The sequence below is a fragment of the Phaethon aethereus genome (genome assembly GCF_964289735.1).
Source record: "Phaethon aethereus genome assembly, chromosome: 1".
NCBI lineage: Eukaryota > Metazoa > Chordata > Aves > Phaethontiformes > Phaethontidae > Phaethon > Phaethon aethereus.
In genome coordinates, this window is record NC_138575.1 from 199,383,962 (window position 1) to 199,398,944 (window position 14,983).

At 40.3% G+C, this 14,983-nt stretch overlaps 1 protein-coding gene across 1 annotated transcript in view; it reads left to right on the forward strand.

Annotated features, from left to right (window-relative positions):
• FLT3 (fms related receptor tyrosine kinase 3) overlaps positions 1-14,983 on the forward strand; it is a gene marked incomplete at its 3' end in the record, with an annotated part of 44,757 nt that overhangs the window by 16,083 nt on the left and 13,691 nt on the right. Inside the window, exons 4-10 of the mRNA XM_082000039.1 lie at positions 753-868; positions 3,169-3,286; positions 4,272-4,408; positions 5,023-5,162; positions 5,244-5,397; positions 10,117-10,282; positions 14,254-14,360. Of these exons, the coding sequence (XP_081856165.1) occupies positions 753-868; positions 3,169-3,286; positions 4,272-4,408; positions 5,023-5,162; positions 5,244-5,397; positions 10,117-10,282; positions 14,254-14,360 (938 nt within the window). The remainder of the gene's footprint in view (positions 1-752; positions 869-3,168; positions 3,287-4,271; positions 4,409-5,022; positions 5,163-5,243; positions 5,398-10,116; positions 10,283-14,253; positions 14,361-14,983) is intronic.

The window sequence follows — 14,983 nt, forward strand, 5'->3', positions numbered from 1 at the left end:
GATCAAAGAACCTTTAAGGATGCAAATGGAATATTTTCTGTGACTATGTTTGCATTTAATTTCATGTTTTGCATAATCTTTTTAAATCTTCTAATCTTTCTTAGATTGCACAGCCAGAACATTGCTGGTTGTCATTTAGACACATATACACATATGAATCTGAAAGCCAAGAATAGTTTGAAATCAGCTCGTTCTTTTAAATTGTATAGCATCATGCATGGAGGTCTCCGGGGACTTTCTGGCATTGATCAATTTGAGCTTTGCAGTGCTCACATGAGGCAAATATCATGATTTTATAGTCAAAGAAACTGAGGCATGCAGAATTATGTGACTTGTTAGGGTCACACTGCAGATCAGGAAGAGCACCAGCAAAAGCACCCTCATTCTCACAGCCCAACCTGGGCTGGAACCTTGAGGATGAGTTATTGCCTCGCTCTGCAAAACATGTGGGATGGGACTGCAGGTAAAGCATTTCCCTGTGGACCTCCCCAGCTGTCCTAAGCTCAGGAAGTTCATCTTTCCCAATGCTCAGTGTTAAGCGTGTGCTTGGGTACCTGTGGTTGTAAGTTCCTACGCGCTGCTTATGTAGGAAGATACATGATGAAAACCCTTCAGGTTGAAAGGCGCTATGTAAATACTGAATACTAGTATCTCTGAAGTGTTTCTGCAAGAGATAAAGAGCTAACATTTCATTGTGTCTGCTGCATATCACCTTCTAGATAACAAATACAGTTTTATTTTCCTTTTCATAGATATGTTACGTCTTTGGCTTTTTCCCAAATAAAAGAAACACAAGCTGGAAAATACACCCTCTCAGTCATAAGTAAAACCTCCAATTACACAGTAGTTGTGCCTGTTCTCATCCGAAGTAAGTATATCACATGAAACAGGTCACTCCATCAATAGATTCAAGGGAAGAGGCTCAAGTTCAATCAAAGCAATGAAGCTCCCGTGTGCTGCATTTCAAGCATCTTCCTAGATTTGCATAGGACTTGGAGCTGTCTTCAGAGGCTGAAGTCAAAACCACAGACCGCGTGAGAGACAGCTTTCGCTAGTCAATAAAACATGCAAATTAACAAATAAAGATGTAAATGCACAGCAACTATCTTCTCCCCTATGAAACATTCTCCTCTGTGCCAAAATGGACAAATCGAGGGTGGCTTTTGTGTGCTGTCAAAGCTCACAGGCTAGATTCATTTTCTTGCATCTTAAGCTGTTTATTCTCGGTGCTGCTGGCTGGGCTGTTATCTGGACCAGATCAGGACGTCCCTTTCGTTTTCTGGTCTGTGGCACTCCAAGGTCACGCCTTGTCCCACTCTGCCCCTTCTCCACGTGTGCCTGCCGCTGGGTCACTTGGCACTTCTCACGGCTGTTCCCTTCGCGGTTCTGTGGGCAGCAAAAAGGCACCACTGAGGGAAGGGGAAAGACAAGGTCCCCCTTAGTGCCAGCTTTTACTTGTGTATTGGGTTTTAGGGTAAAAAGCATCAGTACTGCAGCTGCTCAGCACAAGGGTGCGTGAGAAGCTGGGATGTTAACTGCTGTTAAATGCTCATGACAGAGCACGTGCAAGGTGTCTTTGAAAGGCTTTGAAAAGGCTCACACTGGGAGCAAGCAGATTTGATGGAATTTTCTCAAGGATCACACCAGAGATATCTCTGAGGCAAAGGCAACTGCTGCAACAAAGTTCAAACTTCTGTTTCTAAGTAGGGGTGTCTAAGAACACCAAAAAAAAAAAAAAAAAAGCCCCACATTGACATGATTTTTTTTAACAAAAGAGAAATACCTTTTTTTTTTTTTCTGGAAAGGGCCAAATTTAAAGATAAAATTTAAAAATGTAAAAGAAATTTCAAAGAAAAGAAAAAGAAACATCAATCCAAACAGCTAAAAGACTGGCAAAGTTATGACCAACCCCTTCTACAGGTAGGTTTATTAACACACATAATTACTTGTCTTGTTTTTAATAAGCTGCGACTAATCAATATTTTTTATTCCTTCTTTATTTGAACTTCTGTTCAAATGAAATGAAAACTTCTGTTTGATATTTTTCTCTCTCTGGTATCAGAAGTGTCACCTCCAGTCTCTCCTTGTTTTATTTGAAGGCCTGTTGCATGCCTCATTTATAATTTTAACAGCTTCATTGAGGGGACAGGGTATTAAATCTTTAATTAAAAATTACCTTCTCTACTATATCAATTAGGCTTTAGAGGTAAAAAATGTGCAAGCAAGTGTAGTTTGAAACAGTCTTGATAAAGATCTTTTCCATATCAATTGCTTGGATTGAATTCTCTTTGCTCCTGTGAATCTAATACCGTAATTACACCTCTCATAAAATCCTCCAGGCTAGATGTTAATCCTTCAACTGAGATGTGAATCTCTATAGGTGAAAAAAGCCCTTCTAGGCCCAGCTTATAAGAGATAAACGAAGAAAGAAATTAAAAAGCCAGAAGAATTAGTTTCACCTGAGCATGTCACCTTGCAGGCAGTGGATGTATGACTCTAAAGAAAATGTCACTCTTCTGGGTGGAAGCTATAATTTGATTGTTAAGATGACCTAAAACCAGACCTTTTCATTTTGAGTCAAATCTTTAGCAGTTTTAATACACTAAATTTTTATGCTTAGCCCAAGTCTGAGCCTGATGCGTTCAGGGGACTGGGAGTTGTCTAGGAACCTTTTCCCCTCTAGGCTACATATATAGGATAGAGAAGTCTGTTGGTTATCAGAAGCCATTATCACCCATCGTTTTTCCATCATGTATCTGATCTGACTGAGTAGCTTGCAAGGATCCCATTTTGCATAAAACTTTGTAGTCTCAACAGATGCTCCACCAAAGGCTTGCGATGTGATTTTGAAAGGTATCTGTGTTCCTGCCCGATGAAATGAATGGCAACCGCAGCAAATTATCACTTTTCAGTATCAGTCTCAGGGTTATCCTCTGCTGTGTAGAGGCAGGCCTTTGATATGGGGGAAGCTGTGCATTTAGCAATCAAGGCTGAAAAGCTCGTGAGACCAACCCACAATATCCCTAGGGCAGAATCATTTTCTATTCTCCTAGTGTTGAAACCTCCTGAAACAAATTACAGCCCTGTAACTTCATGTGCTATGAAATGAGCAAAACACTGTTTCAAAATTATTTCAGCATTCTTAAATGTTTGCATGATTTTTAACAGAGAAACCAGGCAAACCCTATTTCAGGAAAAGGGACAAATCGGATACTATCAAGTGCATATCTGAGAGCTACCCCCAGCCTTCTGTGGAGTGGATATTTTGCAAAACGCCTGAAGAGAGGTATGGTGTATGTTTATATGCACGTTGAATCTCTAGACTGAAAGTTTACCATTTTCTGAAGAAGGGGGAGGCTTTGTACTACTTTGCCCCATCCCTGATAACATTCCAGGTCAGGTTGGACGGGGCTCTGAGCAACCTGATCGAGTTGAAGATGTCCCTGCTCACTGCAGGGGGGTTGGACTAGATGACCTTAAAGGGTCCCTTCCAACCCCAACTATTCTATGATTCTATGACTTTGTGTGCCTAGTGAGCTGGGAAGGTAACTGAAGAAGAGCTTTTGGGTCAGAAGTTTTGTAGACGAGCTCTGCTGGGTTTCACACCTACGTGCTGGTTGAAAACCTGTTGTCTGCATGATCCAATTCTGGAGTGCTGCAACGCATTTTTCTTAGAAATTTTGGCTGTTGTGCTCTTTTGGAAACTCTCAGCTCTTGGCTTGAAAAAAGTTATTCCAGATTTTAATATTTTGATATCACAATAGCAAATCAAAGGTATCGTGTTCCTCTCTAGTTTTTCACATTTTTTGGAAATGTGAATGCATTAGACCTGGGAAGATGTTACAAGGGACCATAATTTTCTGAGCAAAATAATTTTTTTTTCCATTCTATTAATATATAAAGTTGATTCTGTTAATAGCTGGAATAATGCTTTTCTCTGCAGTGTGGTAGTTTGGGATCTGGGTCTTAATTCAGAGATGTGGTGTGAAAGATCAACCTCTATGAATTTCACTCTTGTCCAGATTTTAGTCAGAGTGTTGCCTGTCTATGGACTAGTTTGAGCATATTCAGGTCACTTCAGTTCATATTTCTGCCTTGGCTGTGACATTTTTTTTTCTTATCTTCACCTTTCCTAGCTCCTTTTTATTCAGCTATGTAAGATCCAGTTTTCCCTCTATTGTTTGCATATTCTCGTGGGTTGGAGATTTATCAGATTTATTTGCTTGAGGTTAACCAAATGAGTCAATGAATAATTGTGCTTGTAATTGCAGTTGCCCTGATAAAATGCATGAAGAAACTGGGGAAATAGATGGCATACAGAGGGTACAACATGAATTATTTCAAACTTATATATGGTGCTGTGCAGCTAATGACCTGGGCAGAGAATGCACCAGCCTCTTTACAATAGGTAACTTCCCTCTAAGATTTACTTACATGCTAGCTGGATCCTGCTGCTTAAGTGAGTTGTGCTACTCATCTGAGTACGCTTTCTGGGCTAAGCTACTTCTTTGTAATCACTGGAACAAATCTAACAGTTAATATGATTGCTCTGTCTCACATTTAAACCCTAAGTTCTAATAGCTATTTGTGGTCTCTGTAAAAAATGTCTTGCCCTTCTACATTTTCTAAATATCTATTATCTTTGTCTGTATGCTTTTAGGACTGTTTTGCAGTGAAATGCTCTTCAAAGTGTTCTTAAATATATAAATTTATACATAATTATAAATTAATTTATAAATCCATGTTTGTTTGTCTGTTGTTTTTAAATAAACCTGACCTGAACTAAGCTCTGTGCTGAACTGTGCCCTATAGATATCTTATAAATTACGACAAAATTTTGAGACATCCAAATACATAAACTTTACTAATTTCATGATTAATGAGTCATTTTCCCAAATTCTAATTATCATGACAATGTAATAATGGATGTCCAACAGTGTTAGCAGAAAAAATGTTGATCTAACTGAGCATTTTTCCAGGCAAAGTGACAGTTGTTTCAGTAACTATGTTTTGATTTTGTAGATTTAAATGAAAGACAAGCAGCACCTTTGCCTGAATTACTTCTTAAAATTGGGGAACCATTGCTGATCAGATGCAGAGCTGTTTACCATAATTATAAATTTCGAATAAAATTATCTTTTGAAAACAAAGTTGTTGAGCAGGTAAGAAGACAGGGCATATATTAAAAGAGATAATATTGGGAACTATCAACTGATTAAATGGGAATCTCTGTTGAAAACTAGGACCGCCTGTTTGGAGGATTAGAATACCAAACAGATCGCTCGGCAATTCGGATCCAGTATGTGTTTGCTTCAGCAGCAGGAAGAAGCGATAGTGGACATTATACCTGTTCTTCTACAGTTCATGCGAATCAAACTGCTTTGGTTACAGTTTTAGGTAATTCCAACCCCACCCCAGTGTTAATCTTGTCCCTCGGTTGGTTGTTTTGCAGTTCTTTGCTTGCAGGTGTGCAGCGTACGTTTATAGCTCCTTTTCTAAGGAAATAGTCTGCGCTTACTGGCAGTCCAGGAAAGCCAAGAGGTTAATCTGAACTGAGTCATTCCAATGCCTGACAATAATCAACCTTTTCTTCATACTGCTTTTCAAATAATTCCCATTAAAAGACAGTGCTTTCAGAAGTGAAATGAAATGGCACTGTTCAGAGGTCTAATCTACATGACCACATGTCTACGTGGTCTGGAATGACCAGTGGCTGGTTTCAACTAATGTGAGGCAGAAATGTCCCACTGTGACTCCAGTATGGGTTTTGACAAGCCGCAGCCATGTCCTCAGCCTCCTCCTCACCACTTTCTCCCACTCCATCTCCCTTCACTGATGTACAGCACCTCCACCCCACTTTGCTGCACCTTCGGAGGTGGGGAGGTAAGGCAGAGGTTCTCGTGGCCTCTGCTCCGCTGTTTTTTATGGTCCCTTCAGGTGCTTGTTGCTGTTGTACAGAAAAAAGCAGATGATAGAAAATCTGTACCAGACCTGACCTGGGTCCAGCAGGAAGGAATCGAACAGTTGGAAGGGTCTTGATGGTGGGCTCTCCCACTCAAAACCTAGAACAAACAAGAAACAACCGTTTCCTCTTATGGTGGGGGAGTGACTGACAAGTGGGCATTTAGGTTTGCCAATTTTTTTTTCTGGGGAAGTAAATCTGGGGAAGAATTTTAGCCCAAAAATGGTGGAAATTGAAGCAGAAAACAAATGAAAACTGTTGTGTTAATGGAGAATGTAAGCCCAGAGAGATGATGAATAGCGAGTGCTGATAGAGCTGGCAACTGCCATGCAGAAGCGCTGCTGCAGCTGTGATGGATCTGAAGGAAAACCTGAAACTAGCGAGACAACTACTCCAACGTTATTGTTCGTTCTGCTTGTCTCCTGCTTTCCAGGCACTGAAGGGAACCATCCTCCTAACACCAAGCTACACAAGGCTTGAAAATATAAAAAATCAAAAGCATACCAAAGGAGACCTCATTCTACTTAGGCAACATGTTTATTTAAAACACCAGAAGTGGTGTTGAAGTTAGTCCAGAACAGCCTCAACTGCAAACCTTGTTTCTCAGATGGAAATAATATACAAATAGGCATAGATCCGGAAATAAGGCATAAAAAGGAAAGCTGTACTTAGGACCATGCTGCTGGAGTAGACACTGGGAGTAGTTTTCTGACTGATGTGCCTGGAGTTGGAATCTCTAGCCCTGAGAACAAGGCGCTCTGAAGCACTCACTACACATTTGACCTTTGATGTAGCTGCTCTCAGAGTTTACACCACCTAGGCTAGGAATGGTAGGAAGTGAGAATACTTACCCCAGTCTCTTCAGAAATTACTTTCCCAGTGCGATATCCTCTTTTCAGCTTCTGCCTACCACAGAGCAGCAAGTTCTCTCATCATTTACAATAATGGAGTATGATACCTGGGCATTTTTTCTACACACAGCTCTCAGTAAACAGGAAGATAGGGGTGAGGGGTTAGTGTAGACGTGGGGTAAGAACATCTTCTTTCTTCGTATTGGTGCCCAGTTCAGAAATAGTGGCTTCCTATCAGGTTTGAGTATGTGTCACACTAACTGGGGATATTTGAGTCACTGTCCCTGGAACACTGTGTTTCTGAGTTGAATATTTTTTGACTGGGGTACTCCAAGCTACGATGATTGTCTGTACCCTCCTTAAAACCCCTTATACCTACCAAACTTCTGAGGTGTCTTTGGCTATGATGATGAAAAAATCTGTTTGTTTACATACATGGTGGATTAAAGTGGGGGGATGTTGTCATACCTGGGTAACAGACATGCTTCTCTCTCCAAGATTATACAGGGACATCCTGTGCTTCTGATCCATCCCAGCTTTTAGCCTAATATATTAATGACAACCATTGTTGGTGTGAATTTGTGCTAGCATCCCAGGTTCAATTTCAGCAGTGATACAGTGTCATGGTTTAGCCCCAGCTGGCAACTAGGCACCACGCAGCCACTCACTCGCTGCCCCCTCCCCAAGTAGGGTGAGGGAGAGAATCAGAAAAAAAACCTCGTGGGCTGAGATAAAAACAGTTTAATAAGACAGCAAAGAAAGAGGAAATAGTGGTAGTAATAATAATAAAGGAATATACAAAAACAAGTGATACACAATGCAACAAGTGATTGATAGCCCATCCCTGAGCAGCAATTCCCACCCCCCAGCTAGCTCCAGTTTATATAGTGAGCATGACATCATACGGTATGGAATATCCTTTTGGCCAGTCTGGGTCAGCTGTCCTGGCTGGGCCCCCTCCCAGCTTCTCGTGCACCTCCCCACTGGCAGAGCATGGGAAGCTGAAGAGTCCTTGACTGAGTACAAGCACTACAACTACTTAGCAACACCTAAAAATGTCAGTGTGTTATCAACATTATTCTCATACTAAATCCAAAAAACAGCACTATACCAGCTACAAGGAAGAAAATTAACTCTATCCCAGTTGAAACCAGGACATATAGATACAGACTTCATTCATTTGTCCATGTTCTAGTGTAGCAGACTCTGAAATGACCAGTGCTCTACCTTTAAACCATCACTGTTCATGAGTCAGCACCCATAGCTACATTGGGAATGGTCATGATGTAACTTAACCAAGAGAAAACTGATTTGGTTGGCACATACTGCATTGCCTGGGGAGCCTTGCTAGCATAACTACATTGATGGGTGGTCTTTTAATCTCTAATGACGCCTTGCAGCCAGACAGCACTGGTTTGTTCTTTGCTAATTGATAGTTTACCAACTTATCCCATCTTGTGTAGCTGGCCACATCAGGCAGGGTGGTTGGGCCACTTTAAAGCAGAACAGAGAACATGCCAACACCTGGTGCTGCAAGGCTCTTTGTTTCTGCACTTCTTACACTCAGTTTCCACCAGTGTTGAATAAAGGATTTTTAACACTACACAATCTTGATGCTATTTTGCAACACGTTATGTTTAAAGCAACAAATAAACAAATACCATAAATGCAGAGACTTTGAAAGCTTTGATTCAAGAATTAAGTCTCACCTCACTGTCATTACTGAATAATCAATGAGTTCACTGTTTCTCTGGCAGAAATACACTTAAACCTGCCAAAAAAATTATAAGCCAAGCAACAATGTGCTATTTTCTTTCTCCTTCAAGAAAGAAAATACTTTTTCTGAGTTGTTTTCCAGAGAAATGGCATACCCTGCTCCAAGGTCCTTGTGTGCACTCTGGAGAAAGCCTTTACACTTGGCTGCTTGGGTTGTTAACAGTACACACAGAGATGACCTTCTGCCTGGAAGGATGAGGTCCAAAAGATCATTCAAAAGATGAAGTTCCAATTTATAAAAACAATAAGCCTTTAATATCAAAAAGCCGGAGAACAGTCATGAAAATAATTGCTTCTTGTTTCAAAATACTGACATTTTTGTGGTTTATATGGGAGTTTCCAGATAATGTTTTTTAAATCAGTAAGCTAGAAAGTGATAAAACATGCCAAGCAGCATATAGAGTTACAACCAGAAGAAAAACACTCAAAAGGAAAAACCAAGTCCAGCAATATTTCTACAGTGCAGTTTTTTCAGCATGTGGCTGAGTGCCAGCCAGCAAACACTGGCACAAGTTTCCCAGAGGTTGTAGAGTCTACTTCCTTGGAGATACCCATACTCAACTGGACACAGCTCTGGGCAACTTCATCTAGTTGGACCTGCTCTGAGCAGGAACTGGACTGGACATCTCCAGAGATCTCTCCCAACATATATGATTCTGTGTTTTTTACAGAGCTGATCCTAGCCCCACTGATGCCTTTAGGACAACCTCGTCCCACATGTCTGCTGTTCAAATGACTTCGGTTCCTTCAGCAGTCAGTGTCAAGAAACAGATATTTCCAGAAGCAGTTCAGTACATCTTTGTTATCTTCCATTTTAGGATGCGATACATCTCGACATGCCTGTCTCATTACACTGAGTTTATCAGAGGGTCAAACAAGTAGCTTAGGTGAGTCACTGAACTTCAGACAGCTCCATTAGGTGAAAGTAATCCCACCATAGCACGGCAAGTACCAGCAGCTCATGGTTCATGCACATCTTCAAAACACTTTTTCATGTTGCTGTTGTCTTGCGTCAAATATGTCTAATTTAGATGGAGAAATAAAGGAGCAGCTACAAGACTCATTTGCAAAATTCTTCGGCTTATTTCAGGGAAGGAGAAAAAACTACTATGAACACCTGATTATGCTGGTGGTGCTGCCTGGTTTTGTTCCCTGTTAGAGGAAAGCCAGGAGATATAGCTGTTAACATCTGGAACACACACCTAAAACAAACCGAATAAATAATGGTAGTGTTGATGGCTCTGTAGGGAGGATGGGGGAGAAATGTCATACCGCTTTGGAAGGGCTCTGGTCTGACCAAATGCAACTGCAGCAGGCTCAGCTTATTTGTCTGCAGCTGAACACAGTGACATCATTTCAATCCTATTTTGAAGCATTATCTTATTTTGATTTAACAGGATGCCTTTTGTGATGTAACATGGTGCTTTTTTTTGCTTGTGATAACCAAAATGAAAAACATACAGATGTCAAAACTCCTTCATTAAGCAATCCAGCCTTTGTAATAGAATATCAATCTTTTTTTTCCAGAAAAAGGATTTATAAATATAACCGACTCTAAAGAAGATTTTGAAATTGGTGAGGAAGAGTTTTGCTTCGAAGTTAACTTTACAGCATACCCACCAGTTAGATGTATGTGGCTAGTTTCCCAAAAAACGTTTCCATGTAAACAAAGTTACAGTATGGATGGACACAGGTACTTGAATATTTTGGAGTAACTTGATATAATAATGTTTCCTCTTTATATGGACTGCTTACTGTCCATGTTTTGTACTCTCTTTGTGTTTTTAAAATGTGGATAGGCCATATGATGAAGCCATGCTGACAAAAGGCACTCAAACATTATTTTGGCTTTCAACAGCAGTTCATGTAGATAACGTCTAGAATCACTTTATTCTCCATGTTATAATAAACCCTTTGGTAAGTTATGCATCTAGCAACACTTTAGGTTATATACATTTTGCCATTCCTTTTCTCTCTGTCACGATTTCTCAGTTACAGATCTGTTGCTGTTTTCATACGGGATCACAAGTTCCACGTGTTCCCTTTTTGTCATCCTGTTCTTGATGATGTTCCCAGTGTCTTTCAAACTGCTTAAATCAAATCCAGGGTCCTGTAGTTTCCCAGGCCACCATCAGATCTGTTCGGCTCTGCCTGTGCCACAGAAACATACCGTTCTGCTCATTACCCTGGTCATGTATTCTTCCGTTACTGCAAAACATGTTTTGAATAAACCTGTTAGTTATCTACCTTTTCTGTTATTTCCTACAATGAAGTTCTGGCATGAATCCTGTTTAAGGCTAATGTTTTCTCCATTCCCTAGGCTTTCTAATTTCTTGATAACATTATCTAATTTCCTTCAGAGTTTCTTTCAGAGTAGTCCTATGGCTTTCGAGGTAACAGCTTTTATTCACCTCAGTGAAAATAAAGCCAAGCTGCTCTTTTAAAGTTTTAGCTTTAAAACAAGCAGGACCTAGGCACTGATTCCTTTTCATATTCTTAGCACTTCTCTTAGCATCTGCGTAAAACTGTGCCACAGCCTTGATTACACTTCTTATTATTTCTTTCCTTAATATTTTGGTACACTCAATTTTATCCATTAGCTTGTCAAGTCATCTTTGCAACAGACTGGCCTTTTCATCTACATCAGATGGTGTGCTGGAGTCAGACCTCCACAAGGTTCAGAGACAGCTCAGTTCAGATTAGTAAATTGTCATCTCCTGGCAATGGCCACAGGAACTCTGTCCCTGCTGATAAAGTGAGGGCTGTCAGCAAACCTTGATAGTCTTGGGTGGGTGTTGGTGACTAATCCGCAATGCCTGACATGGGCTAGGCAGATCTGTTCTTTGTGGTCAAGACTGATTTTGGAAATGAGGTCTCAAGGGATGGCCATGAGCACTTGCTCATCCTTGCCCAATAGGTACCTCCCTCCAGCTGATAATGCTGAGCTGATATGCTTTGCAGCTGGTATGGACCTCTTCTCACTGCTTGTAAGAGCAGGAGTCAGTTTTGCTTGGATGATTGACAGCTGGTGTAAATTCAATCCAGATAAGAAGAATGTGTTATGGACTGGGCCAACAATAACAATTTTGAGAACTCTTGAAATAGCTTAGGTAACCCTTGTTAATCAGTAAGGTGGAGCTGCTGGTGGCCTGGGATTTATGAGTCACTTCAGATAGCCTTTGCAGCACAGACATGGTGGTTGCTGAGGGCTGATCACCACCTGCTGGACAGGGGAAAGTCCACCCTGTATCCCTAGAGCTGTGCGTCCTGAGCGAGCTCAGCAGTGGCCAGCACAGCCATGCTTCACCACCCCAAGCATCTCTGGAGCCTGCTCTAGAGGCTTCTTCAAGCGTAACTCAGCCATCCACCTGACTGTGCTGTTGGTGAAATACTTTTTTTTTTTTTTAATGTTCATATTAGGTAGTTACACTTTCCTTATTTATCATTCTGTTTCTTTTATGGAAAAATATAGTTGAGGGAAAAATTCATGAATGGTGATTATTTAATTTGACAAGTAGATTCTTCTGTACAAACATCCCCCACAGCTATCCAGTTTTGATTGAATTGGATATATTGGATAGATAGTTTCACCTGAGGGAAAAAGTAAGGGCAAATATTTCATTCAGTTTGAAGTCCCCAGAAGCAGCAAGGGGTACGGAGGTCATGAGATTCTGCCTACAAGCTGTAGCACCGCAGACTTCAATGTGATTTTAAAGCAGAAGGTTTCTTGAAACAAAACAAAAAAGGTCATCAATACTTTAATATGTTGTGAGCCTAACTTTGCATATTTTAGTAGACTTCTGTGAAATCCCATCTCCCAACACTTCTACTTTATTCCTTTCATATCCTTTTTCATTTCCTGTTTTTCTCTTTTTTTTAATTTCTGCCATTTTCTTATCAAATTGTTCCTCCTGACTATAGCTCATATTAAATTTTATTAATTCTGTTCCCTGCTTTAGCTTTTAATTTCAAGTCCTAAGGATTCATCTCTCCTATCAGTGCCCTTAATGTGTTTTCAGAGATTCCTTCAGAATTTCCATTTTCTATTTGCTTTTGTTGTCTCTCTGTTTTAGTACACTGCTGATTTTCACTTCCCTCCTAAAAGCAAATGAGTTCTCATACAGAGAATGACCTGTGTTAAATTTGTAATATTTATCTCACATCCCCTTATATTTTCAGGTATCAAAGACACTCTTTTTTAATTACTTTCTCATTACTTCATTAAGGTTTAATACTTCAGACCTAGGATTTCTAAAGCAACAAATGATTTGTGGTTTCTCCTGCCTTCAGTATCCATTTTGAGGCAGCTTAAAAGGGGTCTGATTTTAAAAAGTCCCTGAGTTCAGGGACATCTTTAAGGCCAACACAGGTGATTGTATTATTAATTGATCACCAATTAAGATGAATACATCCAAAAGTCAATAACTATAGGGAAGTGTTGCCTTAGTCACAAGGCAAAATTACAGTGGCTTCAATGTGAGTTTTCCTGGTTTAGAATTGCAAGGTATTACTTAGTTCATTTGTATGTATCTTACATAATGAGAAATACCCTGGTTTTAGTTCTCTAGATTTCAAGCTCATTACTGCTTTCTCTTACTTTGCAAATTGCTGTTATGGACTGTCTATTTTTTCTGTCTGCTTCAAACTCCCTGATATGCCTGCTTGCCTTTACCACTAAAATTGAGTTGGGGGCCTCCTACCTGGTTATCCTTCAGCAATCAGCCAAAACATCTGCCACCAAAATGCCAGCAACTCAACATAACGAGAGATTTTCGAAAGCACTCTTCTAACGTTGGTGAATTGCAACAGCTGCCATTTAAATATGGCAACTATCCTGACAACAATAACCTAGTCAAAAGGACAGATAGGATGCCATCTCTGAAAGATAATATATTCCTTTCTCCCTGCCTCTTCCCATGTCCCATAAACCGGTGATTCAACAGGCCAGTCGTGCAGGAATCTTTAAGTCTCTGCAGTCCTCTGTTGTTAGGTCCTGCCCAGGGACTTGTCAGAGCCCTCACTCACCATTTCCATTGTCACAAGCCATTTCCTGCATGGTTTGGGTCTTGGTTTGCTGCCAGACATTGGGCCAAAGGCCATAGGGATTAGTAGAAGGCTGCCCTTCCTCCTGCACAAATATATTGATGGTTGGTGCTTTATCTCATTGACATTGAACTTCTGATGATGATCTCATTTCTGAGTTTCCGTCAGATCTTTCAATTTGGAGGGGTTTCTCTCATATGATCCTACCTGTCTCATTGCTATTTCCTTAATACGGTTTATTGTATCAACTAGAAACTCTCATCAAAATCCTCTGGAGAGTAGAGAGTTTGATCTGTTGCTGATCTTAGCATCTGTGCCAGGATGTGTTATATGCCTTCTCTTCCAGTGGATTGGTAACAAAATCGTAGCCTGACAGCCCAGATGCAGTCCAGGAACTATGAGGAAAATTGCAGAATGAAGTCAATACTGCAGGAAAAAAATATCCTCTTATCAAAACTGTTACATTCTGGAGTTCATATTCTCTAATGAAAAATAATTTAGTCTTGGTTCCCCATTAGAAGGTGTTGACTCATTTCAGACATGTATATGAGTCTTGACTACATTTAAAATCTTTTTCAAGTCAGTCTTTTGTCCTTTTCCTGTCTTTTCTTTGCTCCACAGCATTTCATCAAAGTTCTGCAACCATCAGCACCAGACTGGGATATATGTATTCTATGCCGAAAATGATGATACGGTCATGACAAAAAAATTCACTCTGTATGTGAGAAGTAAGTGAGAAAACAATCCATGTGAAGATTTGGCAAAGTCTGGGATTTTGCCACTGATATAAATGGAGCTAATATGTTGCTTTTGCCTTGGTATTCCCCTTTTAATTTACATAGATTTATTGTTAAAAATGGAGAAACACAAGACAAAAATGTGCTTCTCTTCACACTGCACTGCACTACTGAAATCCAGGCACTGGGCTGGAGAAGGATGCCGGCTGCCTGTGGGTCATGTTTCTTGTGTTGGTCAGGGATGGAGAACGGAGGAAGGAGGAGGAAGTTATTAATTTTTTTCTCTTCCTTTCAGTCTGCCATAAACAGAGAGGACAGATTATGAGAAATTAGTCATATACTGAAAAAATTAATACTTCTCAAGAAAACCGCAAAGCCTAAGAGCTCTGTAAAATACAGTGACTGTATTCTAACTCTACAGAGCCGGAATATATGTGACTGTTGTAGAGACCATGTGAGATACACAGTGAGAGGAAACACTTATCCTCATTAGCTGTTAGCTTTCTGTGGCATGTTTATGTCACCTTTTTCCTAACGGCATTTGTGAGTTAATGCAGTTAGTCTGGCGATCCCTTGGGGTGTGACACATATGTTAGGGCTGCACCACCTCCTGC